At 31.6% G+C, this 27,907-nt stretch overlaps 1 protein-coding gene across 1 annotated transcript; it reads right to left on the reverse strand.

The window, feature by feature from the left end:
* Positions 1–32: 32 nt before the first annotated feature.
* LOC134700156 (lactase/phlorizin hydrolase-like) lies at positions 33–26,155 on the reverse strand. The gene is made up of 16 exons (XM_063561520.1): positions 25,973–26,155; positions 14,560–14,687; positions 13,831–14,088; positions 13,150–13,333; positions 11,797–12,036; positions 11,203–11,329; positions 10,784–10,965; positions 8,777–9,001; positions 7,922–8,026; positions 7,187–7,314; positions 6,371–6,628; positions 5,696–5,879; positions 4,383–4,622; positions 3,522–3,651; positions 2,019–2,203; positions 33–373 (listed from the first exon to the last, which is right to left on the reverse strand). Exons 1-16 carry the CDS (start codon positions 26,130–26,132, stop codon positions 174–176), a joined length of 2,934 nt encoding a protein of 977 aa, XP_063417590.1. The 5' UTR covers positions 26,133–26,155; the 3' UTR covers positions 33–173.
* Between the last annotated feature and the right edge of the window lie 1,752 nt (positions 26,156–27,907).

Below are 27,907 nucleotides of genomic sequence, written 5' to 3' on the forward strand. Positions count from 1 at the left end.
AATTCAGGCATGAACAAAGCATTAAAAAAAAAAATATTTATAATTATTTTCTATCATACTAAATTACATATATGGAATATGTATCTATTTCACTATGAGATTTTCAAGTAAAGTCTTGAAAAGTCCCTGGAATGTATTTCTGCTAGAGGTATGAAAGCAAAGGAAGCACATGTTTATTTGTATGGAAATCCATTATCTTTGATAATTTGAGTGTAAGTAGCTGCTGATTTCTTTGGTGTCCTGGTTCTGTTCATTGTGTCAAAATCAACATGGAATATTCCAAAATGCTGTGTAAATCCACTTCCCCACTCAAAGTTATCCATAAGTGACCAAGCCATATATCCTTTGACATTTACGCCATCTTCCTTCTTTGCTATATAAATAAGATATGCAATTAAATATTTACAATCCAGAGAAACAAGGTCTAGTATTAACTTTATCATAAGACACGTCATTATAAACAAGAGAAGGATCAATTTTTATATAGATAAGACCGTTATTTTCCAGTTTGAATGATTTTACACTAGTAATTTTGGGGCCCTTCATAGCTTATTGTGCCGTGTGAGAAAAGGCTCCGTGTTGAAGGCCGTACATTGCCCTATAATGGGTTACTTTTATTAATTGTTATTTGGATGGAGAATTGTCTCATTGGCACTCACACCACATCTTCCTATATCTAGAAAGTTTCAACCTTCGATGATGTCGGCTTTACTGGACTATCTTCGAAAACAGTTTCATTTAATGGATAGTTGTCACATTTGCACTCATTTGACGTCTATCTATCTTTGTCTTAACTGATAGTGTACTACAGTAGTAGGCAAATGTTTATAATGGAATATAATACTTCTTGCCAGCAAAATTTTCAAGGTTTTTTCTGTTTTAGCGGCAAGGAGTCATATGATTAGAGTGAGAAATCGACACGTATTGTTCTATTTTTACTCTGTTATATGGAATCATTTAGATTTTGCAGAGGTGACTACAACACTATAATGGGAAAAGCCATTCTTTCAAATTGTTTAAGTCTTCTTAAATGACCCCAGCAAATATTCAAATAACAAGTAAGTTGACATTCTGAGAAAAAAATTAGGAAAATAAAATTGAATAGTTTTGACAGTAAAATTAATAAACCTAGGTGTTTTCCTTGTAGTATGGACGAGTATTGAATACAAATGATGTTAGAATAAATGATAACTTGATGAAGGTCATGATAATTTATCAACCTTTCTTTTGAACTTATTCATTTTTATCTCAAACAAATGTTACTATGTTCAGTCAGGGAAATCAAAATGAGTATACAATGAAAGCATTTCCGTTCGTTGTTTATGACATTCAATCAACCGCCCATTTAAAAAAAATGTAATTTACATATCACTTCATTCGATATATCATTTCATATGAGTTTATATTACCTTGGAATTAAGTACTTTTTCTAATTCTATTTTCCCTTATATTAAATGAAAGTGTTGTCAAATATGTATCCAATCAATTAGATGATCAGTCGTTAAAACTTGTGAGCTCATCGTCTTAAATAGTTGAATTGCCCAAAATTAGGACTGCAAATAAAAGCAAATATGTTATCACGTTCAATGGTTCACATTCCACATGTAAGAAATGTCTATGCAAAGTCAGGAATATGACAGTTGTTTTCCTTTCGTTTGATGTTTATGAGCTTTTGGTTTTGCCATGAGTTCTTTTGGGACTTTCCGTTTTTTAATTTTCATTGGAGTTCGATTTTTTTGTTATTTTTACCTTTTACACTATTAATATACGTTTATGCAATTAAAATTAATGTGAGTTCATTATTATTCGTTGGAGACCAATTGTCGTGGAGTGCTCGATACTGGGAAACCACGAATTGAAATGTTCAATGAATTACAATTGTTTTAAAGGAATTTTATGCAGACTTTGTCAAAACCACGAAATAAAATATCTACGAATATGCAAGTTCCCAGAAAACCACAAAATTTGGTATCCACGAAAACTAATGAATCGACAGTCGTTTTATTTAAGAGAAATACCTTTTAACATTTCGTTGATGTAACCATTGTAATACCATATTCTGTCGTTATCTTCTAAAGATGTTCCATCGTCAGAGAATCCATTTTCAGTAACATAAATCTCAGGAGAGTTGTATCTATCTTTGACCCATTTTAATAGTCGTCTTATTCCCCAAGGGTTTCCTCTCAACCAGCCAGACTGTGATCTTATAAATAAAAAACAAATATTACAACTATTTCATAATGCTAACATCTTTTTTGAAATCATGATAACTTTTTTATATTTTATGGACAGTTTGTGTTGTGATAGTTTTATCTTTTAAGGGTATCCACTTTGTTATAAAGTTATTTCAGTAGGCTAAAGTAAGGCATCAGAAGTAAATCAATGTTCAAATCTCGTCAACTGATTAGGTCGAGATTTGACACAAAGATAATCTAGGAGAATCGCATGAACCCCCAAAATAGCGAGACCGGTTTAGTATACAGAGTAACCGTCTCCGTCCAGGAATGCGTCACGTCATATGCTAATTTACACTCATTAAAAACATCACAATCGATAAAACATCAGATCAAAGGACCTGTCTCTTCAAAACAAAATTAATAATTTGGATTTTCTTTTACTGATGTTGGAAAATGACCCATACCGTCTCCTTTGGTTTAGTATATCGTTTTATTCTGATCACAACGTTTATCTCTTCAACATAGCCTTTTATTTAAGAGGCAAGCAACGTGGTATACATCAAACAGGATTATACCGGAATTTGTCGGGGAAACAATACTTTTAAGTAAAACACAATCGATTTCTAGTCTTTAAAAATATTTCGTGAAAATTTCATAGCAAAAAAAATTGTTAATGTACATGTTTAATAAAATCAAATCATTTAACAAAATGTTCATACTACTATGTGGTAATAATTTTCAGATGCATGAAAACAAATCAGTTAAATTTCATTGGTCAGCAATTAACCTTTAACATGTGTCATCGCCCAATAATATTAAAAATCATTAATTTTTAGTGAGAAATGGAAATTGGAAAATTCGAATATTGAAAACATAACGTTTGTCATATGTTCTAGGTTGAATAAAAAAATAAAAACACTAAGTTTAATAATTTCTTGCGTCCAAAGCGTTTTTCTGGATTTACCTTTATCAGAAACGCTCAAAGCCAAACAGAAATAGATCAAGTTATACAGCTGACCTTCTGGTTTCAGTAATATATTCTAAATTTCAAGCTCACTTGGATATAAAATTTATGAGATGTAAGCACACACATTAAAATGTAGGTTATTAGTGTGAGTGACAGAACATCATCAATTCTTTTGTTTACATTGCTTACACATTTCCTTTCTCTGGTTACTAGATTATAAAGGGAAACTTTATGTTTCCTTTCAGTTGTATATCGTATGTGGAGCTCTTCATATTTTTATATGCAATATTAGTTTTGGGGTACTGTCTCATTGTTATTAAACTTGCACTTCATTTCATTCAAAACGTTTTGAAGTCAGCAACAAATATATTACTTACTCCCTCCAGCATGAACTGTACGATACATCAATATCCTGATCTCGTTCATAATGTGGTTCCTCAACAGACTGTTCCTTCTGGGAGACAAGATTTGTTGTATAATGGTTGATACCTATAAAGTCTGCAGCTCCTTTTTTGCAAGATAACATGATAATTTAATTAATGCTATCAGAGAACTGCAGAGTAGTAATGATTTAATCTTTCCAACATACTCATCGACGACAAATAATACAAATGTTATATAAATTGATGTATTCTATACTTACACCGTATTGTTTATTAACGTGACTATTATTTTATAATAATAAACAATATATCAAGAAGCGGTGGTAATAACATGTATCAACACCAGTCCATTTGGACCTATCAGTCACTTTAATCATTTATACAGATAAAAAGAAAAATCATTTAACAGGGGACAAAATTAGAATTCATGTTGTATTGCTCCTAAACAAAAAGTGTTTTCCCTTAATAAATTCATTGTTCAATCTTTAGCAATTTTTGTAGGATATTTAAATGATAAGCACTTTAGTTTTTTTTATCTTTAGAGATGTCTTCAAAAGAGTGTTCTATATTCAGGATAAGTTGAATTCTTAAATCTCGGTAAACATCACAGTCTATCAAGAAAAGGCGAATGCAAGTGCGATCAGCTTATGGTTCTCAAACGAACCGTCCTGTTTTGATCATCAAAGTAATTAAGCCGCATCTTAATCGTGCCGGTACAGAAAGTTCAACACGAGTTAAATGTGTTATATATCCGCAAGTTTGGAAGGTTTGTAATGTATGGACAAAATAGAAAAATTAACCAAATCTATCTGCCATTTCAGAAGAAACATAACATCTAGTTTAACGTATAACTACCTTTATTTTGTTTTAATTCTTCATCAGTGAATTCCGGAAGCCTTGATGTTAATAGTCCTTGTTTCATACTCTTTGATTTGATCGTTCTCTTCATGACAGCTGGATAGTCACCATTACCAAAAATAGGATTAGCAAACCACCCAAGTTTGAATTGGAGTGCCCTTTCTGCTGCAGCTCTATCCCACAGAGTATCTTCTCTAGGTTCCTTCCAATCACAGTCTAATGTTATACCTACTTTACCTGAATCATAACATCCGAAAAAATATCAATATTTAAACCAAATAAGTATTCTTCTATTTATTTGCAATTTACAAACCAAATCATATCTTGAATTGTACATAACATGTGAAATACACAGATCATCAGTTACACTTTAAATTCTCTTAGAGAAAAATATTTAAAATAATCAATATATGCTTAGAATAAGTATAACAAAAATACCGAACTCCATGGTAAATTAAAATTACTTAAATAAAATTGAGAATGGAAACGGAGACAACAACCCTACCATAGAAGAAAACAACAGCAGAAGATCACCAACAGGTGTTCAATGCAGCGAGAAACTCCCGCAACGGAGGCGTCTATCAGCTGGCCCCAAAACAAATATACACTAGTTCAGTGATAATGAACGCCATACTAACACAAGAAACCAAAATTCAAATAATACAAGAGTAACAAATGCCAGAGGCTCCTGACTTGGGACATTGAAACTGACAAAATCAACCATACGTTTTAGCTAGCTGAAATTTAGGAGAGCCGTTTCTAGTTCATTTATATTCAAATAGCCCAAAACTGACATAATAGTTCAACGTGACAATAATTGGGAACCAGGAGTCAATGTCGTGTAGACATATTACATTTGGTTGCAACAATAACTTGTTTCTGAAAAACGATCACAACTGCAGTATCAAAATATTAAAGTTTCTCATAATGAAATGAAACACAGTCACCCTGAAGGTAAAGTGAAGAATGGGACCGAAAATCATCCAAAATGTATATTATGCGTATTTATGAAGCGCACATGCAAATAGCAATAGTTGCTATAGTCAGCAATGATTTAAGCAACGATTATTTTTCATATATAATTGTTAAATAAATGTTATAAAACAAATATTTCAGTTTAAGAATATAAAAACAAAACAATCAAACATTTTTTAAACAACAAGATGTGTCAATTGACAACAATATAAAAAAAATAGGACAAAACATATAATATATATAAATCAAACACTCCCAACCATTGCCACCTAACCTCCTCCCATTTATAAACCAACAATATTAATTTAACAGAAAGAAGCTTTTTACAAACCTACCATTAAAATGTGAACGAAAATGATCATTATATGTATGGTAAGCTTTAACATGTGATCTGATGATGTTATGAGTAACAGTATATACAGTAGAGCCAGGTTCACTGATACCTGGAGCCATTACTCCAATGCCATGACCCAACCAACTAACAACAAACGGCTCGTTGAATGTTATCCAAAGTTTTACCTGAAATATTTGTAAAGAGTAACACGATAAAAAATGCATGCTAAAGTGATTTTTAGTGAACATTTTTCGATTCTATTAGCTGAATTCATTCGCAACTTAATCCAGAATAACAATAGAAACTATATTTGAAATTAGTTGTTAGTACTTAAACACGTGTATCAATTTTTGATGAACTTATGTGTTTTTTTTTATTTTTAAAGAAAATATAATGTCAGCCATCAATCTATATCATTCGTTTTCAATAAAGCTGTTTACAAGTGCACTTTAATTGTTAGCAGGCTTTTTGCTGTTCAAAATATTCGGCTTTTAGTCTCTGGACGTCATAATGTACTGTTATAAAAACGCATTCCATAATGAGTTTCCCATTCATTTTATAAATTTATATCTATTATAACTGATTACAAATTATTATTTGTATTAAAATATTTGTTTCCAAACATTTCTATGTAGAAGTAAATATATTGCTTTATGGTTATATTCTATTGACTTACTCTATCTCCGAACATACTAAAACATAAGCGAGCATAATCGTTAAAATATTCTATGATAGCTTCATCTTTAAAGCCTCCTTTATCCTGAAGTCCCTGTGGTAGATCCCAGTGATAGAGAGTAACCATTGGTTCAATGTTGTTTGCCAGGAGTTCATTTATAAGATTATTGTAATAGTCGATACCCTTTTGGTTAACCGTTGCTAGGGTACCATCTGCCATTATTCTGCTCCAGGAAAGGGAAAATCGGTAGTGTGATACCTGTAATGGAATCAGAAAAACATGTTTCTTACTCATTGAAATGAAGCTGAAATTTGGAATGACTTAAAGCATTATAATTCTGTGACGTAACAGGCACGTAAGTTCCTCATATCTATAAAGAACACCATACTTACTACTGAATACTTAGGCATTAATATATATTGTCTGGCCAAACAGTATGGCTGATCTCTGATGTGTTTGATACAGTTTAAAAAAAATTTTGGTCTTTGGTTAATTTTCTGTATCGTTTACAATTGTATGAAATTGTATTCTCTCATCCTATTTTTTCCTCAGGTGTACGTTTATAGAAATGAGTTAATGCACGTGAGAAAAAAATTTGCTTGATTACATGTTATCAAACTGAAAACAATTTTTTAATACATTAAAGTATGGAACCTGTGAAAATAAGCTGTTTGACGTATCTTGGCTCACTTTAAACCAGACGCCTAGTATAGTTGGGGAGATGCTTACTTATAAATAGATTAAGTAGATATACAATTCCATGATATTCTCAGACCGTATTTAAACAAAGAGAAATCACACCATGAGATAACTTACTCCGAGTGACTTCAACATCTGAACATCTTCTTTATATTTATGGTAACTATCGCAAGCAACATCTCCTGTCTGTTTATTGACAATACGTCCAGCATGGGAGTAGACGTCCCATATACTTGGTCCTTTTCCTAGAAAGCGACACAATGCATAATGATTTCCACAGAATTTTGTGTCTCGGCAGTAATTGCTGCTGCTGTCATAGTTAAAAGTATTGTGGTTCCCAAATTATAAGTCCATTTATCAGTTACATACCGAAGATAATTGAAAAAAATCAGACTAGTGAAGATTTAACAAAGCTTGTGATGTGTAAGAACTTTAACTATGAAAAAAACTGAATTCGTTCTTATCAACGACAAAAAATTCTATCCAAGAAAAAAAAAATCATAAAGATTTTACAGAAAAGATTACTGATGTATGAAAAAAATTACACAGAATGAACCTTAATGCTGACGCCGCTTTGCCGACGGAAAGAAGATTCCTATTTCTCTTTTCCGTGAGAGAGAAAAAAAACATCATGGGCTCGGCAAAAATAAAGCGTATGTAATATTGCTTACACCATATTTCATTAATATCAACATAATATTTAATATTTTAACAACGGTATTGAAAAGTAAAATCACAAAAATACTGAACTCAGAGGAAAATCAATTTGGAAAGTCCATAATCACATGGCAAAATCAAAAAACAAAACGTATGTATTAATACACAAACATAAATCATTGCATGCATACATACCATCTTCGTTCCACCCGCCTTCTATCTGGTATGCAGATGTTGCAGCTCCCCAGGCAAAATCGTTTTCAAAGGTTCCATGCATAAAGGAATCTCTATCAACTAAATCTAAATTAAACACATTTCAATCTTAAAGGGGCACTAGCTACGAGATATATAAAAATCTTAACTAAGTATTAGGAGGACAACTCGATAATTAGTTAGATGGCGTCTAGACTTAATTACACATGAAACGAAGCTACATATTCTTGACCTTATGCCATTCAAATTGCTTATTTTAGTCATTTAATGATTTGGATAAATGTTTAACATTGTTATTAATCAAATATTAGAATTTGAATTAAATAAGTGACCATGAATTTGACAGCTCGTGCCCCTTTAAACATCAGGTTGTAAAATGAGTGACGATCAAATAGATGTATCTTTATATATAAAATTCTTATAATTTATACATAAAGACTCGTAAAATGCAACCGCTTTTTGTTTCTTATCATTCACTTCCAACAGAATTGCGATCTTTAAACCAAAATTTTGTCATACTAGTTGTTATAGTCCGCTCTTTCTTAATTATGTCTGTTGTCCTGCATTTTTGTTTCATTCCACAGGCAAATTGGGAATTCCACATTCATTTTTTTATTAAGGGTATTTAGCTCCCTTAGGTTCGACAGTTGCATTGAACCTTTTCAGTTTTATATTTTGTTTCAGTTTCCATTTGTTTACTATTATGTCATGTTTTCTCTTTCTCTGTAACATGTGTTTTATTTATAAATATTGAGTGTATACATGCGCTCGTTTGAGAAAGACAGTGACATATAAGAACAACCTTAGATGTGTGTTTTACTTTTATCCATTCATTACCTTGTCGTACATATCTCATATCCCAATTTCTTGGAAATCCGTTATATTTCACCAGATCTGTGTAAAAATGAGCTGATGCCTTCGGAATTCTTGGTCTATCTGATCTTTCGTAGTCCACTTTGAAAAGTCCAAACTTTTCAGAATATCCTGCTCTCCATTCCAAATTATCCATCAGCGACCATGCTGTGTAACGTTTGATATTGGTGCAGCCATCTAATTTAATTGCTAAAATAATCGAAAGGATATGTGACTATAGAAAATCGTGTGAACATTTTAATGCTACTTTTCTCAGTGGGAATCATGCAATACCTCCTTATTAGTTGATTGTAAGGAAAATAGAAACTATGCATTTAGTTGATATTCTTCTTTGATATCGATGTATCGTTGTGTAGACTATACTAGTATAGTGTATATAACACAGTATATAAGCAATCGAGTATACATGTACTTCAATTAGTTAATACATCCAGTTAATAACTCCTTAACTTGCACATATCAATATGGGTAAAGGACTTCTCCGGTCATAAAAGTTGCACTCGGTGGGTGTTGTCAAGTTTGGGATATTCTTAGTAAGGAATGTCGAGAAACTGCAAAGTTATTTGAATAACTGAGAAGTTAATACAAAAGGAAATACATTATTGATCGTCAATTATGTTCGCTCTCCGAAAAGTTGCAACCTAATTGGCAGAATGTCTGTATTTCACATACTACTTATTCAATTCAATAAAATTTTAATTACGTTTTCAATGTTCTAACAATTTTCCATCCTACCTCAATTATTGATTGAAAGTTTGATGTATTAACTAACAATACACATTTCAAATATGATTATCATATATATATATATTATTAATTCGTATATTTTAACAAATTTGATTCGTTTAGGGATAGTCACATGTTAAACTATATTTTCGAAGGTAGAGAGAAAACGGCGATAGCAAAAAGCATATTGACCGGCAAAAAGCATATCGCACGGTTATTTTTAGAATATCTAAAAACCGATATACTTTGTGACGTCATGTAATAAATTTCAGGATATTGTTTAACGTTTTGAATCACATGATATCTGTGATCGATTATTTGACGAAAAAAATCTTCAATTACACAAGATGTAAAAAAAAAAGGTAAATGAAATAACAACTGATATGTTGCTATTGTCAAGGAGACAATGTAAAATCTATAAAATTCCAACAAACCTTAATGACGATTTTGAAACAAATATGGTCGGAAATTAATAGTATAACAAATATAGCCTTTGTATGAGGTCGATAAAGGATATTTGTATAATATTTTCGTAGGTAGAGAGAAAACGGCGGATAGCAAAAAGCATATTAACCGGCAAAAAGCATATCGCACGGTTATTTTTAGAATATCTAAAAACCGATATACTTTGTGACGTCATGTAATGAATTTCAGGTTGTTTAATGATGTTTTGAAACACATGATATCTGTGATCAATTATTTGACGAAAAAAAATCTTCATAAGATGTTGAAAATAAACAGTAAATAAAATAGCAACTAATATGTTGTTATTGTCTAGGAGACAATGTAATATCTTTAAAATTCCAACAAACCTTAATGACGATTTTGATACAAATATTGTCGGAAATTAATAATATAACAAATATAGCCTTTGTATGAGGTCAATACAGGATATATCGACCCAAAGAAGTATATCGACCTCGGACTTCGTCCTCAGTCAATATACTTCTTTCAGGTCAATATATCCTTGTATCGACCTCATACAAAGGCTATATTTGTATAATATTCCACGATACTAATTATAATACGTGCAACTGTTGCATCTTAGGCATTGATGGTGAAATACATTAGTTTTCAATGTTCCAATATTCTGGACACAATTTCACTATTTATGTAAGACTTCTTTTTTTAAAAAGTTGTAAGTTCTTTCTAGGCGTTAACCAAATGCACCAAGTGTTTGAAATCTATAAAGCAGAATGATTTAAAAAATTTGTTCACACAATAATATGCTTTGAAGATATATACCTTTTAGTAGTTCGTTAATGTATGCTTTGTAATAATCTATTCTTCCTTGATCAGTGAGGTCACCACAGTCAGAGAAACCATTCTCTGTAATGTACACGTCTGTACTAGGATATTCTTTTTTAACCCAGTTCATCAATTTTCTCATTCCCCAGGGTACGACTTTGAGCCAACCGGATTTTGCTCTAATATATAAAAATGTCATTCATTATTTAAATGTGATAGGCTTGTAGACTGCGGAGCTAAAATATATATATACAGTATAGTCTGACCTTGTTTCCTATATCAACCCTGAAATCATTCTTCAAATCATACATGGGAATTTTAAGATGATTACGTATGTCAAATGAATTGAAATCACCATAGCTATAATTTAATATTGATATAGACTTAATGGATCATGATCTATTTCTTTTTCTTACGTTTTCCAATTTGGATCTTCCGATTCATCAGTATCCGGGTCCTGTGCTAAACTTGGCCAGTCATTATGAGGACTGTTGTAAATATACCTTGATGTGTAATGGTTGATACCAATAAAATCAGCTGAACCTGTAATTAACCAAAGACATCTTCTTTTAACAGATTAACAGAATAATAATCATCGACAACAGTAGTACAAGTATGCGTAGTTTGGTGTTTTCATCCAAAAAATTAATTTGTAAAATAAATTCAACCTTTCTTTTAAACGGAAATTAATTTGAGACCGCAAGGTCTTATTTAACACAACTTCAAATACAGTTCGTGATCATCCGAGTATAAAAAGGAAGGACATTTTCCAATCGAGCTTTCAAATATAGGCTCTGCATTGTTATTGTCTTAATTTTCAAATAATTTCATGCATATTAAAGAAGAACGACATAGAACTACAATGTATGACTAACTTTATTCTTTCTTATAGTAATGCAATGTTGCATGATGTTTTACTTTATCTTGTAATAAATTCGTGTACTGTGTAATCCATATGTGTTAAACAGACACCGGCTCTGATCCATGCAGAATGGATTCAGTATATTTACCCTTGATCATTTGTTTCTCCTCTTCTGTAAATACAGGAAGTCGAGACTTTGATAAGTTTTGTAATCTGCTCTTTTCTGCTACTTTTGTCTTCATAATTTCAGGATAGTCTCCATTTACATAAATTGGATGAGCATAAACTCCCAGATCAAATTGCATCTTTCTCTCTGATGCATCTTTATCAGCCTGGTGTGTTGTTTTTGGCTCTTTCCAATCCGTGCTCAATGATATACCTATTTTACCTACGAAATGCATAACACTGATTTATATACAGAAATTTATAAATCAAAATACGAAAAAAATATTAACAATTGTAAAAAAGAATTTACTTTGTCGTTTAAAAAAAAATAGCTCGTATTTCAGTAAAATCGATTTTTTTCCTTTTCGTTTCTTGAAAAGATGGGACATGGTGGATATGGGATATAAATTCATGACTCGAAATAGCGTATACACACTTAACGAAATATAAGGCAATTTGCACTTGATTTTATTTGTGTTGTTCAACTTAAGACAATGAAACCTATAACATGGATATCATACCTTACATTATTTGCTAGAGACTTTTTATAATGCATTTTAAATTGTATTAATATATAAATGTATGAGGTAACAAAGGAATCACTCAAAACTGTCATAATTTGTTGTACAATCTCATAACAAATACATGAATAATTCAAACATTTAGACAATTACGTGAAGATATGTGGAGGACAACTTTAAAAGTACAAATAGGAAAAAAAATCAATTGGAGTAACAGTTTTGATTAAAAAAAAAGAATAAACGGTTTAGTTAACCCGAGAAGATATTTGGTTAACTTTCTTTTTATTAATTTAGACATCTTTCAAATTTCTTTTTTCACCAATTTTTCTGAAAATATATCTTTTCGTTATAAAGATAAAAAAGAAAGTAGAAATTTATATTTTCGAGGCGTCTTTTTATGTATAAGTTCCTAAACTTTTTTAAGAAACTGCATTGTGTTATTGAAGGATCAACGAAACAAAATAGACCATAAACATACTCGCAAAACTAGATCGGTTCAGTAAGCCTATGACATATATGGAAACAAGAATGTGTCCACAGTACACGGATGCCATATCCGCACTATCATTTTCTATGTTCAGTTGACCGTGAAATGAGGGAAAATCTCTAATTTGGCCGTAAAATTAGAAATATCATGTCATATGGAACAAGTATACAAAGTTTCAACTTCATCAAAAACTAAAAAATTAAACCTGAAGCGGGACGAACGGACGGACGCACAGGCCAGAAAACATAATACCCATAAATGGGGCATAAAATACGGTTGAAAAAATACACTCACACGTTAATTCAAATGCATCTTTGGTAAACAGTACCTTTCTGTGTAGCGTAGAATTCCTTTCTGTAAGTTCTGTAAGCCTTTGCATGTGCCCTTATCAGGTTGTGATTTACTACATATGGTCCTGTTGCTGGTTTGTAAACAGCTGGAGCAAAGACAGCCGTTCCGTAACCAAGCCATGATACAACACCAGGCTCATTTAGAGTTATCCACCCTTTAACCTGGTTTATAATTTGAGTAAATAATTAATATTTTGCCGACAACCTTCAGGTCGTCTTTTTTTGACAAGAAAATCAAAGCCGTCACTAACAGTTACTATCTTTGTATTTGAACATGCAACAAAACTATAAAAACAATTATTCTTGATGCATGATATCATTATGTTTTGGCATGGCTATGTTCAGTAATAAAAAATATCTTTCAAATTGTCAATTTATAATATTGGATTTCCATTTTGAATTCTGATATTGAAAATCAAAAATCTTTAAATCGAAATAAGTTAACTAGTATTTAAATCTTTTATTCAATTCATACGTTGAATCATGAATTTCAAACCACATATTGAACCTAGAAATTTCGAACTTTAACTTCCCCAAAAGGACTAGGTGCTTGTCTGCTTAATTGCTTGAATAATTTTGCTTATAAACATCATTTGACCTCAATAGCTTATGCTGTATCTACTATTTGTTTCATTATCAACTTAACCAAAGTTTCACACCTTATCTCCATATTCTCGGAACATTTCTCTCGCATAGTCATTGAAATAATCAACAATGGTATCGTTTTCCCATCCTCCTTTGTCATTAATGGTCTGAGGTAGATCCCAATGATACAATGTCACCATAGGTTCTATGTTGTACTTGATAAGCTCGTCTATAACGTTATGGTAGTATTGGATTCCTGCTGCATTACGAGATGAAGGGGTTCCATCTGGAAATACTCGACTCCAAGATATAGAAAACCTATAAAAATCTACCTGTAAAAACAGCAAATAAGATATAAAAAAATATAGTTAGTCAATGTCGTATCAATAGTTATCAAAAGTACCAGGATTATAATTTTATACGCCAGACGCGCGTTTCGTCTACATAAGACTCATCAGTGACGCTCAGATCAAAATAGTTAAAAAGCCAAACAAATACAAAGTTGAAGAGCAGTATCAAGTCTTTCATATTAAACTGCTGATTAATGCACAATTAACATTACTGTATCTTTTTTTCTGTTTGGATCAAAAATCTTTTTTCATATCACATCAAAATAAATAGATAAATTTTGCATTTCACGAGGATAATTCAAATCCTAGAAAGATAATCATCATGACGGCGTTCTTGATTGATTGATTGATTGATTTGTCTTTCGTCAAATTTTAAGAATGATTATTCGTCAATCCGTAAACAATTAAGCCTTTTGAAGTTAGGATGTCTATTTTCCACAATTAAAAACTTACACCTAAGCTTTTTAACAGTTGCACATCTTCTTTGTATTTGTGATATGAATCTGCTGCTATGTCACCATTCTGACATTTGTTTGCATTACATTTATGTAGAAATGTATCCCAAATACTGGGTCCTCTGCCTGAAAAAAATATATGTTAGCTTATTAAATACATGTATCGAATGCTTTATAGATCTAACTATACATTCAATCAGTAGTTCACGGCTTTTATTTTTATGATGGTGAAAATGATGCAGTCTTCCTTTTATATTTGGAAGATATTAATGCAGATCAAACACGTGGTTACCAAATTATTCGCCACTAGAAAGTCTTATTAAAAAGATTGAAGTTTGGGATTGTTAAGAATGCAAGTAATGGAAACAATCTGTTGTATCACACATTGTGTCAACTGATTTTAAGCTGATTCATATATTGTGATGCTTCATCTTTGTGTCTGATTAGGAGATGAGCTCGACCAGCAAACCTGTTCTATCAATCCACACTTATAATTCAGAGCTTGTCGTTAGTTACTGTTAATTTACGTTTATTTTTTTTGTACAACAGATCGTTAGTTTTATCGTTTGAATGATTTAAATGTTTGAAGTTGGAACTCGGGAACTTTAAAAATAGTATGACCTCTAATATTTTTGATGGCCGTTCTGAAGAAAAAAAATATAAGGAATACATCTGATTATATTTATCAAAGGTACTAGGGTTACAATTTAATTTAATACGCGAAACGCTCGCTTCGTCTACATAAGACTCATCAGTGACGCTCAGATAAAAAAAGTTATAAAGCTAAACAAGTACAAAGTTGAAGAGCATTGGGGACCCAAAATTCCAAAACAGTTGTGCCAAATACAGCTAAGTTTATCTATTCCTGGGATGAGAAAATCCTCATCTTTTCGAATAATTTAAAGTTTTGTAACAGAAAATTTATAAAAATGACCATATAATTGATTTACACGACAACACCGAAGAGCTGACTACTAGGCTGGTGATACTCTCGGGGTCAACCAGCAGTGACATCGACCCAGTGGTGTAAATAGTTATCAAAGGTACCAGGGTTATAATTGAATACGTCAGACGCGCGTTTCGTGTACACAAGACTCATCAGTGACATTAAGATCAAAGTAGTTATAAAGCCAAACAAGTACAAATTTGAAGAGCATTGAGGACCTAAAATTCTGAAAAGTTAATCTGTTCTTGGGATAAGAAGATCCTTCGTTTTTCGAATTATTCAAAGTTTTGTAACAGAAACTATATACAAATGACCATACAATTGATATACATGTCAACACCGAAGTGCTGACTTCTGGGCTGGTGATATGAAACATTTCTTTCAACATCCTTTCGAAACGGTCAGGAATATTAATAAAATTGAGAATGGAAATGGGGAATGTGTCAAAGAGACAACAACCCGACCAAAATAAAAAAACACAACAGCAGAAGGTCACCAACAGGTCTTCAATGTAGCGAGAAATTCCCGCACCCGGAGGCGTCCTTCAGCTGGCCCCTAAACAAATATATACTAGTTCAGTGATAATGAACGCCATACTAATTTCCAAATTGTACACAAGAAACTAAAATTTAAATAATACAAGACTAACAAAGGCCAGAGGCTCCTGACTTGGGACAGGCGCAAAAATGCGGCGGGGTTAAACATGTTTGTGAGATCTCAACCCTCCCCCTATACCTCTAACCAGTGTAGAAAAGTAAAAGCATAACAATACGCACATTAAAATTCAGTTCAAGAGAAGTCCGAGTCTGATGTCAGAAGATGTAACCAAAGAAAATAAACAAAATGACAATAATACATAAATAACAACAGACTACTAGCAGTTAACTGACATGCCAGCTCCAGACTTCAATTAAACTGACTGAAAGATTATGATTTCATCATATGAACATCAGACACAATCCTTCCCGTAAGGGGTTTAGTATCATACCATCATAACATATATGAGAAGAACATAACCCGTGTCATGCCAACAACTGTTTTTAGAATAAATGTGTTTAGTTCCGACGCAAAGACCTTATCAGTGACTCAATATTAACGCCAAAATATGCAATCTTTAATGACTTGACAACAGTATCGTAATTATATCCCTTCTTAATAAGTCTATTCAAAAGAATGTTTTATAAATTAAATATCACATTAAAACGATAACAAAAATTATTCTAAAAAATATATTGGACATTACAAAAGACTTTACCGAAAACAAATACGCAAAGCCTCAAAACTGATAAACAAAAGAAAAAAAGAACAACAAATGAATATAAATGATTACAAATGAACAACCCACAGTCAAAAATTGTGTTATCAAAATATTCTACATGTAAAAGTGAACCTACATGTATATGTAACTAAAAAATGAAAAAGCAATTATTTTTGCAATCACCATATATAGACCGATTTAAACCAGCTACAACTTCAAGTTCATGCAGTACGTTTTCAATCATCATCATTGCAATGATTCACAATCTTCATAATCATTACAATATTTATAATCATTACACATTGCTAACATTGAAAAGCTGAAATAAATCAAATACAAATCAGTTCAATCTTTTTTGGACGCGGTAAACCATTGAAAACTAGATGAACTAATGTATATAAAGATAACCCTCTATAGGGATTATTTTTACTTATTCTTTTTAATTTTATGAGGAAAATAGAAGGCAAATGTGAAAAATATGGAAGGATAACGGGGTTCTGGTGGTAATATCTTACACCTGTTGAATTTAAAAATGCTTAAACACCGATTCCCAATTATATCAAAGTTATTCTAAACTTTTCATAAATTTGCTGATAACATGAACTGCTTTATCTTATTGAAGTGCAGTGTTTGTCAAAACAATAAAACAAAACACAAAATATCCCCGATTAGAAACTTGACTTATTAAAAGGTCAGTCAAATCGTTTTGTATATTAGCAAATATGGTATTCAAAGGAGGATAAATCTGTCTGCTTTGTATTCCGTTTCTTGAACTTTTGAGGGTTCAATAACTGTATCAAAGTACAACGTTAGTTGTTCATGATGGAATATTTACTATTTGGTCAACAATTTTGACCTTGAAAAATGCTTCGACTGAATTCTTGATTTTCATTGCTCTTCAGTTATGAAGTTGATGTTTTAATCTTATCGCATCAAATTAATTAGTTTCTGTGGACGAAACGAGCGTCTTAAATAACAGAATTAATTTATTAGTTTGTATTTTTTAGTTTCCGTCTGCATGTCAAAATTGGACATTTAACATTGCGTAGTAAACGATCACAACTCACTACAACTTTAAGATAGCGCATAGTAAGCACGCGATATACAGAGACAATATAAACATTTATTGTACAACGTTTTTTCTTCTGACCATTATTCGTCATGTAAATATATGAAAATAATAAGATGCGGATGTGAAAAACTTTATCAGAGACCTAATGACTTAAAGGTTAACAATTGTAGGGCCTGAGCAACAATGAGCATAACCAATACCTCATAGTCAGCTATATATGGTTCGGGATTGACATATATAAAACAATGACAACGATATTGATATATCGAGGTGTTGACTACTTGGCTGGTGAAACCCTCGGGGACGAAACGTTTACCAGCAGAGGAATCGACCCAGTGGTGTAAATAGTTATCAAAGGTACCTGGATTATAATTTAGTACGCCAGAAGCGCGTTTCGTCTACATAAGACTCATCAGTGACGCTTATATCTTCAACTTTGTATTTGTTTGGCTGTTTTAACTATTTTGATCTGAGCGTCACTGATGAGTCTTATGTAGACGAAACGCGCGTCTGGCGTATAAAATTATAATCCTGGTATTTTTGATAACTATTATGTCAAAATATTTATAACGCCAAACAAGTACAAAGTTAAGGAGCATTAAGGGTTCAAATAATGTTTGTTAAAAAGCTTATGTTTTGTCTTGCTGATTGTAAATATTCAAAATAATATTATCAGCAATTAAAATATTTATTGACTTGATTTGTTGGTGATTGTTTAACGCCGCCTCAGCATAGAAGGCTTAATCGCGGAACAAATGGATTATAATGCTTCAAAAATCAAAACCGATAGAAGTATTGCTGATATAAGCGAAAAATCGTTAATCGAGATCTTATACGAATGTTGATTTAATTCAAAAGATTTCGTAAGCAAACATACAAATGGTCATTCATTATAACATGACACGTGCTCCAGTTGTTGAACTCATTTAAAGTTAGGTAATATTCAAAATATCAACGTTGACAGGTTTTATGTATCTCTAGGTTTTGAATTTTAAAGAATTAAGGGTCATGTGTCAGTGGTGTACCTTGTAAACTGTTTGCTTACACAGCAATGCTTAAAAGGGTTTAAAATATTTATAGATCAACAGAGTCAGTCGACCAAACAGTATGGGTTTTTTTCAATGTTGAAGGCCGTTTGTTTAGTTCGAAATAGCGATCACAGATCCAACTTTAAAGGTATTATGTCATTGTATATAAAATATATTGTTTCGGCAATTTTTGAGATTAAACATTTTAAGGTTATGCCCTTAAAAGTTTTCCTCGTATGGACGATTTGTGATTCAGTTGACCAAATGCTTTAAAATAGTGTTGTTCATGGTTTATATTTTGGAAGGATAATGGAAACAACTAGTCGCTTGCCATTGCATACAAGTCGCTTCAAATTTCGATTCATGCCAACTTATTAATAAATATGTCTTTTCTTCATTGTTTAATTTGGTTTGTGTTGTTTTAGTTAATGATGCTATAAATACTAAACACTTAGTTTCTTCAAACAATAGCATTATCTCTCATTTGTTGTTTATGTAGTGATATTAAGATGATAACACAATATTGACTGTTGTACCCCTATTTTTGACATTTTTACTCTTTGAGTATGTTTGTTTTGTTCATGCATCGTTGACAATGTAATGGAATTTGATGCGACTGTCATACAAGTGAGAGGTTTAGCTAGCAATAAAACCAGGTTCAATCCACCATTTTCTACATTGAAAAATGCCTGTACCAAGTCAGGAATATTACAGTTGTTATCCATTCGTTTGATGTGTTTGGACTTTTGATTTTGCCTTTTGATTTTTGATTTTCCTTTTTGAATTTTCCTCGGAGTTCAGTATTTTTGTGTTTTTACTTTTTACTTTTTACCATTCATTGTAATTTGTGTCAGTTTTTATTATAGAATTATTTTCAGAATTAGCCAAATATTGGTGAAATTTGGTTGTAGATAAATAGCATCTTATACATTTACTTTAACTCCTAGTAAACATATTGAAAATAAACTCGGATAACCTTGTCGTCAGTTAATTGGTCATATACCAGCGTTTCTGAAGGTAATTTTGATAAGACTTGATCTTTATTTATTATAAACTGATTGATTATTCATGATTTATCTGTTTAAAAATGTCATCTTTGATATATTGTCTTACTACATTACTACGTTAACCCGTTTTTCCTTTTTTTCATTCATATATCTTGTTCGAAATTTCAAACCTTTAATCTGATTTATTAATTGATATCAAAGTCAACTTACTTAAATCAATTGTGTACACTAGTAAAGGCTGTCAATATTTGCCATGCATAAATATTATAAATTAAGGTAAAAAAAGTTTTCTTTTATCTCTCGACTGCACTAAGATGATTAGACAAAAAAATGGCAAAGCAAGTTCTCTGTCCCATCAATTTTCTCGCGTCTATTGGTAACTTAAGTGATTAATTTAATTCCCTCATTGTGAACTCTCCTTATCTCAGTAGCAATATTTCAGCAGCGCCTATATAGGCAGTATAAATCTTAAACTTCATGTGTTCAAATATATATTCTTTTGCTTGCGTTTCCTATCATGCACATCATATTCGTCTATATCCTAATTTTTTTTATTGCCATGAATAATACAAATGTCTGTTCTTTTACATTACACAAGATCATCCTTAACAAAGTAGATTTGATGTTGCCCAAACTTTCTTTTTTTGTTTATCACTATATGGAGTTTCTGTTATGTTTTCGTCGTATGTACTTGGCCACAGTACTGTCTTCGACTCAGCATTTGTCGGTTGTTTCTTTATTTTATTTTTTTCTATTTTTTTACATTGACATTACTATGACATTGAATAAAAATAATGGATTCCAATACCTGTTATAAACGATGCACATTCGGCTTACAAACAACTTGGATCAACCAAGTACTGATAATACATTGTAAACATGTTTACTTAAAGAAAAAAAGTATTTCTATGTGGTTTTTTTTAAGTCGGCGCGTTACGCGGAAAATTGCGTTTACGCAAAGCGATTGCGCTAAATTCACCGCGAATCAGTTAATTCAAGTTCCTATTAAAAAATCGTAAACATTTATATAAATTTTACGAATTTTGATATCAATTAGATCATTATAATACTAGTGGCACTGTGCCCGTGTAGAAAAAGGTGTTCGAAATTGGAGATAGTTTATGGAGATAAACCAAGAAAATATGTAAATAAAAAAAAAAAAACGATCGCATTTATGGAAAGTTTTGTTTACAGGAACAGCTTAGGAGCACATACATACAATAATTTATGTTAACGGCTCGAGCTGAGGCTTCAGTGTAGTGCTTATGTGAAACGCACATACAAGGGCAACATTTAATTCACCAATGATTTCTTTTATTTGATACTAAAGAAATGTCACACCCATGTTCTCCTCAATCGCTCGGAAATACGTACGATAGACGGAGGGACACGCAGACTGAAGAACATAACGCAATTTTCTATCGTTGTCATTTCAATAATTTCAAATCTAAAACAACTATGCATGATTCCAATTTCGGAAAATGACATCTGTTACAAATTAAACATAAACTTTTAACTACTGTAAATTCAGAAATTATTGCGAGGTTTTTATTATTGCGAATAATGCGACAGAGTTGTAAACGCAATAATTAAAACTCGCATTTTGTAATATTTTAACTGAATTAAGCATGACTTTTCTCAAAACCGCAAAAATTAAAATCGCATCCAAGTTTAAAATGACAAAATCGCAATAATAAATGCACGCAATAATTTCTGAATTTACAGTACTTCTTTACAAGCAGAACCAAGTACAATGCAAGTTCAAACTATATACTGGCATCCGTAGCTACAAAAAAAAACTTACAAATATAGATTTATTTTGTCACCAAGCCTGTGTTCCACTACTAAATTGCATATTATATTTACAAATGCACTTGGTACAATCAAAAACCTGACAATAAATGGTTCAAATAAGGCCTTTGAACATAGTTTACATCCCAGCTCCTTTGTTCTAACAGGGGTGATCTGAACTGGATCACCCCTACCAGATCACCCCAGTTTGAGTATTTATACATGCTTTCGTTTGTTTCTTTGTGGTGGGAATATCAAAATCCAGTGTATGTGTTGGGATTCGAACTCGAGACCTTTAGCATATCAAGCCACGACACATACCACTACACCAGGACGACTGGATACGATCTAACAGTAATTTAAGATACTTAAAGGAAGTAAGATATTTCTATAAGGTGGGCGAGTTGGAAGACCTTTATTCATTGTGGTTTTAACCTTTTTTTTAATAAGTGAGTTGTCAGACTGATTGTTCAATTTGATTTTTCAACTTTTCAAAAGTGAGGCGAATCGGTAAACAGGAGTGGGGCGGTGTTTTTTTTATATAAAGTGGCGATATAGTGTGGGCCGATTGGCTAGTGGGGCGAGTTAAAATTGGTTGATATCTAAGTCATCGTGTTCTGAAGGGGGTCATGAAGGGTATACATCATATAGTAATATATAAAATATTTGATAATGATTGTGAGGCGTTCTAAACTAGATTTTTGGAGTTGTAAATGGTTTTTCGTCTAATCTAAAACAGCTGGGATGTAAAATAGTTGTCCCTGTCGGACTTGGTGTGTCAGTGTTAGATTACCCTCTGGCCTCCGGCCATCGGGGTGATCTAACACTGACACATCGCGTCCTTGTTGGATAACTATTAAGGAATTAATTGCTTTTAGAGTGTCAAAATTTCGTTGGTAGTACTTGATAAATTGCATGCTTATATTGGTGATTTTGAGAATTGTGTACCCTAAATAACACGTTGTTTCATATTCGTATTAAGAAAAAAAAATCGCATACCTATTCAAATGGGCATTCAAAAAGTCACAATGCGAATACAAATGTTCAAACACTTTTATGTAATGTTTTAGTAACAACAAACAAAAGAACTATGACAATTGGAGATGCTTTGATAGAATAACTGTCTTTGAATTTTTACTAGATTACATTTTTTTCCGTTATGGAGATTTCATATATCGTCAAATTATCGGATTTCCAATGGGGACTAACTGTGCACCACTTATTGCGGACCCGTTTCTGTATTGTTTTGAGTTACAATTTATGACTTAAATCAGCAAAGACATACAATTTATCAAACCACATCTGATACAAAAATTTAACAAGATTACTTTTAGATATTTGGATGTTATATTCGCTCTCAATAATGACGACTTCAGTATGCGTACTAAAGAAATTTAACCTGTTGAACTAACCGCAAATAAGGCTAATACTAACAATAAACACTGCCCTTTCCTCGATGTTGATAGCTTTATCATCAACGGGAAGCTTATAATACCAAAATTAATGACAAAAGAGATGAATTTTCATTTCCTATCGGTAATTATCCATTTTTAGATGGTGAATTTTCCTTGTCACCATCTTATAGTGTTTAATTTGTACGATTCGCTCGTGTATGTAACAACGTATTATATTTTAGCAAGAGAAATGTTTGTATAACTGAAAAATTATTCCACCAGGGTTTTCGATATCACAAACTTTTACTAAATATCATCGGTATAAGGACATCATTTGTAAATAATTTAAAATGCATACATCTTATACGTTCATGTATTTCACATCTATTTTTATGGTGATATTCTTTACAAAGCACAAAAATGTCGGTATTCATCTCAAAAGCTAACAAACCCTTTAAAAAACTTATTAAGAATGGATATAGTTACGATACTGTTGTCAGGTCACTAAAGATTGCATAATGTGGCTGTAATATTGATTCATTTATAGGGTCTTTGCATCGAAAGCAACACATTTATTCTTAAACTAGTTGTTGCCATGATACAGGTTATGTTATTCTCATATATCTTATGATGGTATGACCCATAACAGGAGAGATTGTGCTTGATATGCATATGATGACGACATAATCTTTCAAATCAGTTTAAATATCTGGAGCTGGCATTTCAGTAACTGTTAGTAGTCCTATGTCAATAAAATTGAGAATGGAAATGGGGAATGTGTCAAAGAGACAAGCATTGTCATTTTGTTTAGTTTCTTTTGTTACCTTTTCTAACAACGGACTGGAACTTCTTTTAAACTGAGTTTTAATGTGCGTACTGTTGTGTTTGATTTTTTTCTACATTGGGTAGAGGTATAGAGGGAGGGTGGGGATATAAAAAACATGTTTAACCCTGCTGCATTTTTGCCTGTCCAAAGTCAGGAGCCTCTGGTATTTGTAAGCTATTGTTGTGTGTTTGAGTTTTCTACATTGGGTAGAGATATATAAAAGGAGGGTTGAGATATAAAAAAAAAAACATTAATCCCGCCGCATTTTTACACCTGTCCCAATTCAGGAGCCACTGGTATTTGTTAGTAATTTATGAATTTTTAACAGCGGTATAACTCTCTTGCCTTTATTTTGTCTTGTATATGATTTTCAATTTTAGTTTTATTCGTATATTTCGGAGTTTAGTATGACGTCTATATCACTGAACTAAAATACATTTTTGTCTAGGGACCAGATGAAGGACGCCTTCGGGTGTGGTGATTTTCTCGCTGCATTGAAGACTCATTGGTGTCCTTTGACTGTTATATGCTCTTTGGTCGGGCTGTTGTCTCTTTGACACATTTCCATTCTCAATGTTATTATAAAAAAAATCAGTTATAACTTATTTTTTGGTACAAGTGTACGTACTGTAGGTAGCAAGTTATGAACAAAATAGTACAAATTATAACGATTAGTATGACATCGTAGGACTATGAGTGTATGTATTTTAAGTATCAATTATTGATACCTAAAATACATACACGTATAGTCATTATAAATACTTCAATATATGGTATTATACACTAGAATAAGTATTTGTTTGAACTTCCCAAAAAATATAGAATTACAGGATTTTTATTTAGTAAGATCTGATTGGAATAATGGTCGGTTTCCAAAGGAATTGTCACACATCATTCGAGCATCATTCGGAAATCGAAATTTACGAACTTTTCAGTTTTGAATTTAAATGAAAGGGGTTCAGTATTTTAGTTTCATTATTCGGGGCAACGACAGAACTCATCAAGGAAATCTAAATAGATCTGCAGTTTGGAACCGTACTGGTGTCTATACATTATGAATACAACAAATCAATTATTAACTATCAGAGATCTGCAAAGATGGCCATCCCAAAAATGAAGATATGACAAAAGTCTAACGTATAATTTAAGGAGCCTCGCGGGTACAAAAATTTCAGCAAAAAATTAACCATTTGTTTTTTCATAAAAAATTGTATTTATAACACTATTAGTCATTACTTTATGATATGGAACAAAAATCAACCCAAAAAATCGATTCGGTTTGGCTCCAAATGACTTTTAAAATGATTATATCATTAAAAAAGCTCCAAATTATCTCCCTTAAAATGCATTTTTTTTTGCATTAAAATTGAAATATCTTTTTAAACACATTGGTGACCTATATTTTTTATTAATTTGTTTTCAAATAGCTGAACATAAACTTAATAATTGTACAATTTAAGCAATTTCTGTAATTAGGTTGTTTTTTATATCGATATGACCTCTTTTTCTACTAATAGTTGAACAGAAAAAAGGGACATCAACAAAAATGTAGGCTTCTTTCGGAGGCAGATTGTAAGCTTACATGAACGGTTATCCCATTTTTTAATTTCATTTTTCTATTAAGAATAAGATTATAGAAAAATGTAGCAAAATCTTATATTAGAAAAAAAATGATTTAGACCCGCGAGCTCCCTTTATGTGAAATCATACATGAAGTTTGTTTTGTTTCAAACGTGGTTTAGATCAGTCTAAATTAAGATATAAATTTGTTATAAAATTGAAGTTATTGAGTCCATTTTTAGTGTTAATTCAAGGATTCGGGTTGCTAGAAGACATTTGAATCTTACATAATATGTTTATATATATTGTATACTTACATAGATTAGAGAAAGATTTACGAGAATTCGTTATAAAAGAGATGCGTTTTGTGCGTCGTTTTAATTCAATAGTGAAGCAACAAAAGTATAATTTTAGTATTGAACAAGTTTAGAATACCTTCAAATGTGTAAAAAAAAAATCAAACTTATTTTATAATGAAGCAAGATAACAAGCGGCAAACTTGTATTGAAATTGTGTTAACTTAACTCACCATCGTCCTGCCAGCCTCCCTCTATTTGGTACGCAGCTGTTGCGGCACCCCATTTAAAGTCTGAGGGAAAATCCCCATAATAAAACTCATCTTTTATTGGTAAATCTTTAGAGTATCCATTTCTGAGTAAGAAGATAAATGCAAACACTCGGAGTATCATCTTGTCTGTACTGAGCCGTGTGATATTCTATATGATTGTTTAAAGTGTTATAATAACCTATACATTTACCAGGTAGTTGATATCATAAGATGTCAAGATAAAAACTGCTTGGATATGCTCTGAAGAGAGAGTTTTCCAGTATCGTACTGACTTAAATGTTTAAAAAATATATATAAAGAATGAGGAATCAAATATATTCAATATAATATTTTTAGTTTTAATATACTATATTTTTGTTCAAACATAATATTTTCTGTTTAAATACCGTTTTATGTTTGTATTTAATATTTTAAGTTTTTCATATACTGGTTGGTGCTGAAATATAATATATCTATTATTTTATACTATTTTGTTTTCAAATACATGTATGCTACATTGAAGACCTGTTGGTGACCTTCTGCTGCTGTCTTTTCTATGGTCGGGTTGTTGTCTCTTTGACACATTCCCCATTTCCATTTTCAATTTTATGATATATATATATATATATGCAAAGAAACAATCTGTTGACAGTCAACAATCGTATATATAACATGCAACATTGTTTAACAGTAAAAATCAACTTTATTATAATGTATTTTTATCAAAACATAAAAACATCTCAATTGATAAATAGTGACATTTTACTTAAGAATTGAATGCTTCTTTTTATAAATTCATTGGGGTGTAAAAGCGTTGGCCGAAGTACAGTTCTAAAAATGTGCGCACGGTCAACGCTTTTACAACCCTATGAAGTTACAAAAAGAAGCATTCAATACTTATAATTACATTTTTTAGCTATGATTATGAAAACACGAATTTTATAACTTTTTTATTCAATTCACCTGTGCACTTTATTGTTGGACCACGTGTTATCATGAACGAAAAGTTGTATTGAGTGCTGCAATTGCTTGAGGATAACATGTGATGTGCAGTTAGCCAATCAGCAAAAAATATTATAATTAAACATACATCACATGTAATTATTTTCTCATCATACTTGGCCCATACTCAATTATATAATTTTAGGAAATAATAAACATGGTAAAATTATCAATAGTAAACATTTTATTGGACTCTTATGTTGCATTTCCAAGTATCAATATGCATGTGTAATGTATATCACTGCTTATAGTGAGACAGTGCAATATTTGTAGTTAAAAATATGTTTTGCCAATGCTTTAAAGTTCATATAAGGCTTTCAACAAGATAACAACGAATTCAGCATTTCGTCTAGTTTTATGAGAGCAGAATTAAAATCCCTTAAATATTTCTGTTATTCTGCAAAATTTCCAGTTGCATTACAAATGCTTCACATTTATTGATTTTTATTTGTATATACTCAATTTGCTTTAGTCAAGAATTTTAGTATATTGAAGGACTTTTTGTCTTATTTTAAAAATATGCTTTAAATTGTAAAAATATTCGAATTAGCTCTCGCCGCGATATAGCCTTTTTGTGCTAATGCGGCGTAAAGCAACCACCAATCAATCAATCAATCAATCATTTATGGTATATATGTAAATAAACTTTTATTTGAGGAGATTTATGATAACCGTAATTGTAAGAGATTCGTATTTGAAAGATTAAAACGATTGAATAATTTTGCACTGCTCATAATAGCTCACAAGATAACAGTTTTCACCTATTTGTCACCCAAACTTATCATTACATTAATCTAACTTTCGATGAACTTATCTTTGCTCCAAATCAAAGATTGCGATCTACTTGGAAGGGGTTAATAATAAACTCGTCATAGATACCAGGACTATATTTTGTATATACACCAGACGCGCGTT

The sequence above is a fragment of the Mytilus trossulus genome, unplaced genomic scaffold (genome assembly GCF_036588685.1).
Source record: "Mytilus trossulus isolate FHL-02 unplaced genomic scaffold, PNRI_Mtr1.1.1.hap1 h1tg000125l___fragment_2___debris__unscaffolded, whole genome shotgun sequence".
In the NCBI taxonomy this organism is placed as follows: domain Eukaryota; kingdom Metazoa; phylum Mollusca; class Bivalvia; order Mytilida; family Mytilidae; genus Mytilus; species Mytilus trossulus.

Coding starts and splice junctions, on each gene's coding strand:
- LOC134700156 (XM_063561520.1), bottom strand. CDS start 26,132: ATGATACTCCGAGTGTTTGCATTTATCTTCTTACTCAGAAATGGATAC. Junction 7,315..7,921: donor AGGCGGGTGGAACGAAGATG/GTATGTATGCAT, acceptor GTCGCTTTCTAG/GAAAAGGACCAAGTATATGG. Junction 4,623..5,695: donor TTTTCGTTCACATTTTAATG/GTAGGTTTGTAA, acceptor GTTATGATTCAG/GTAAAGTAGGTATAACATTA.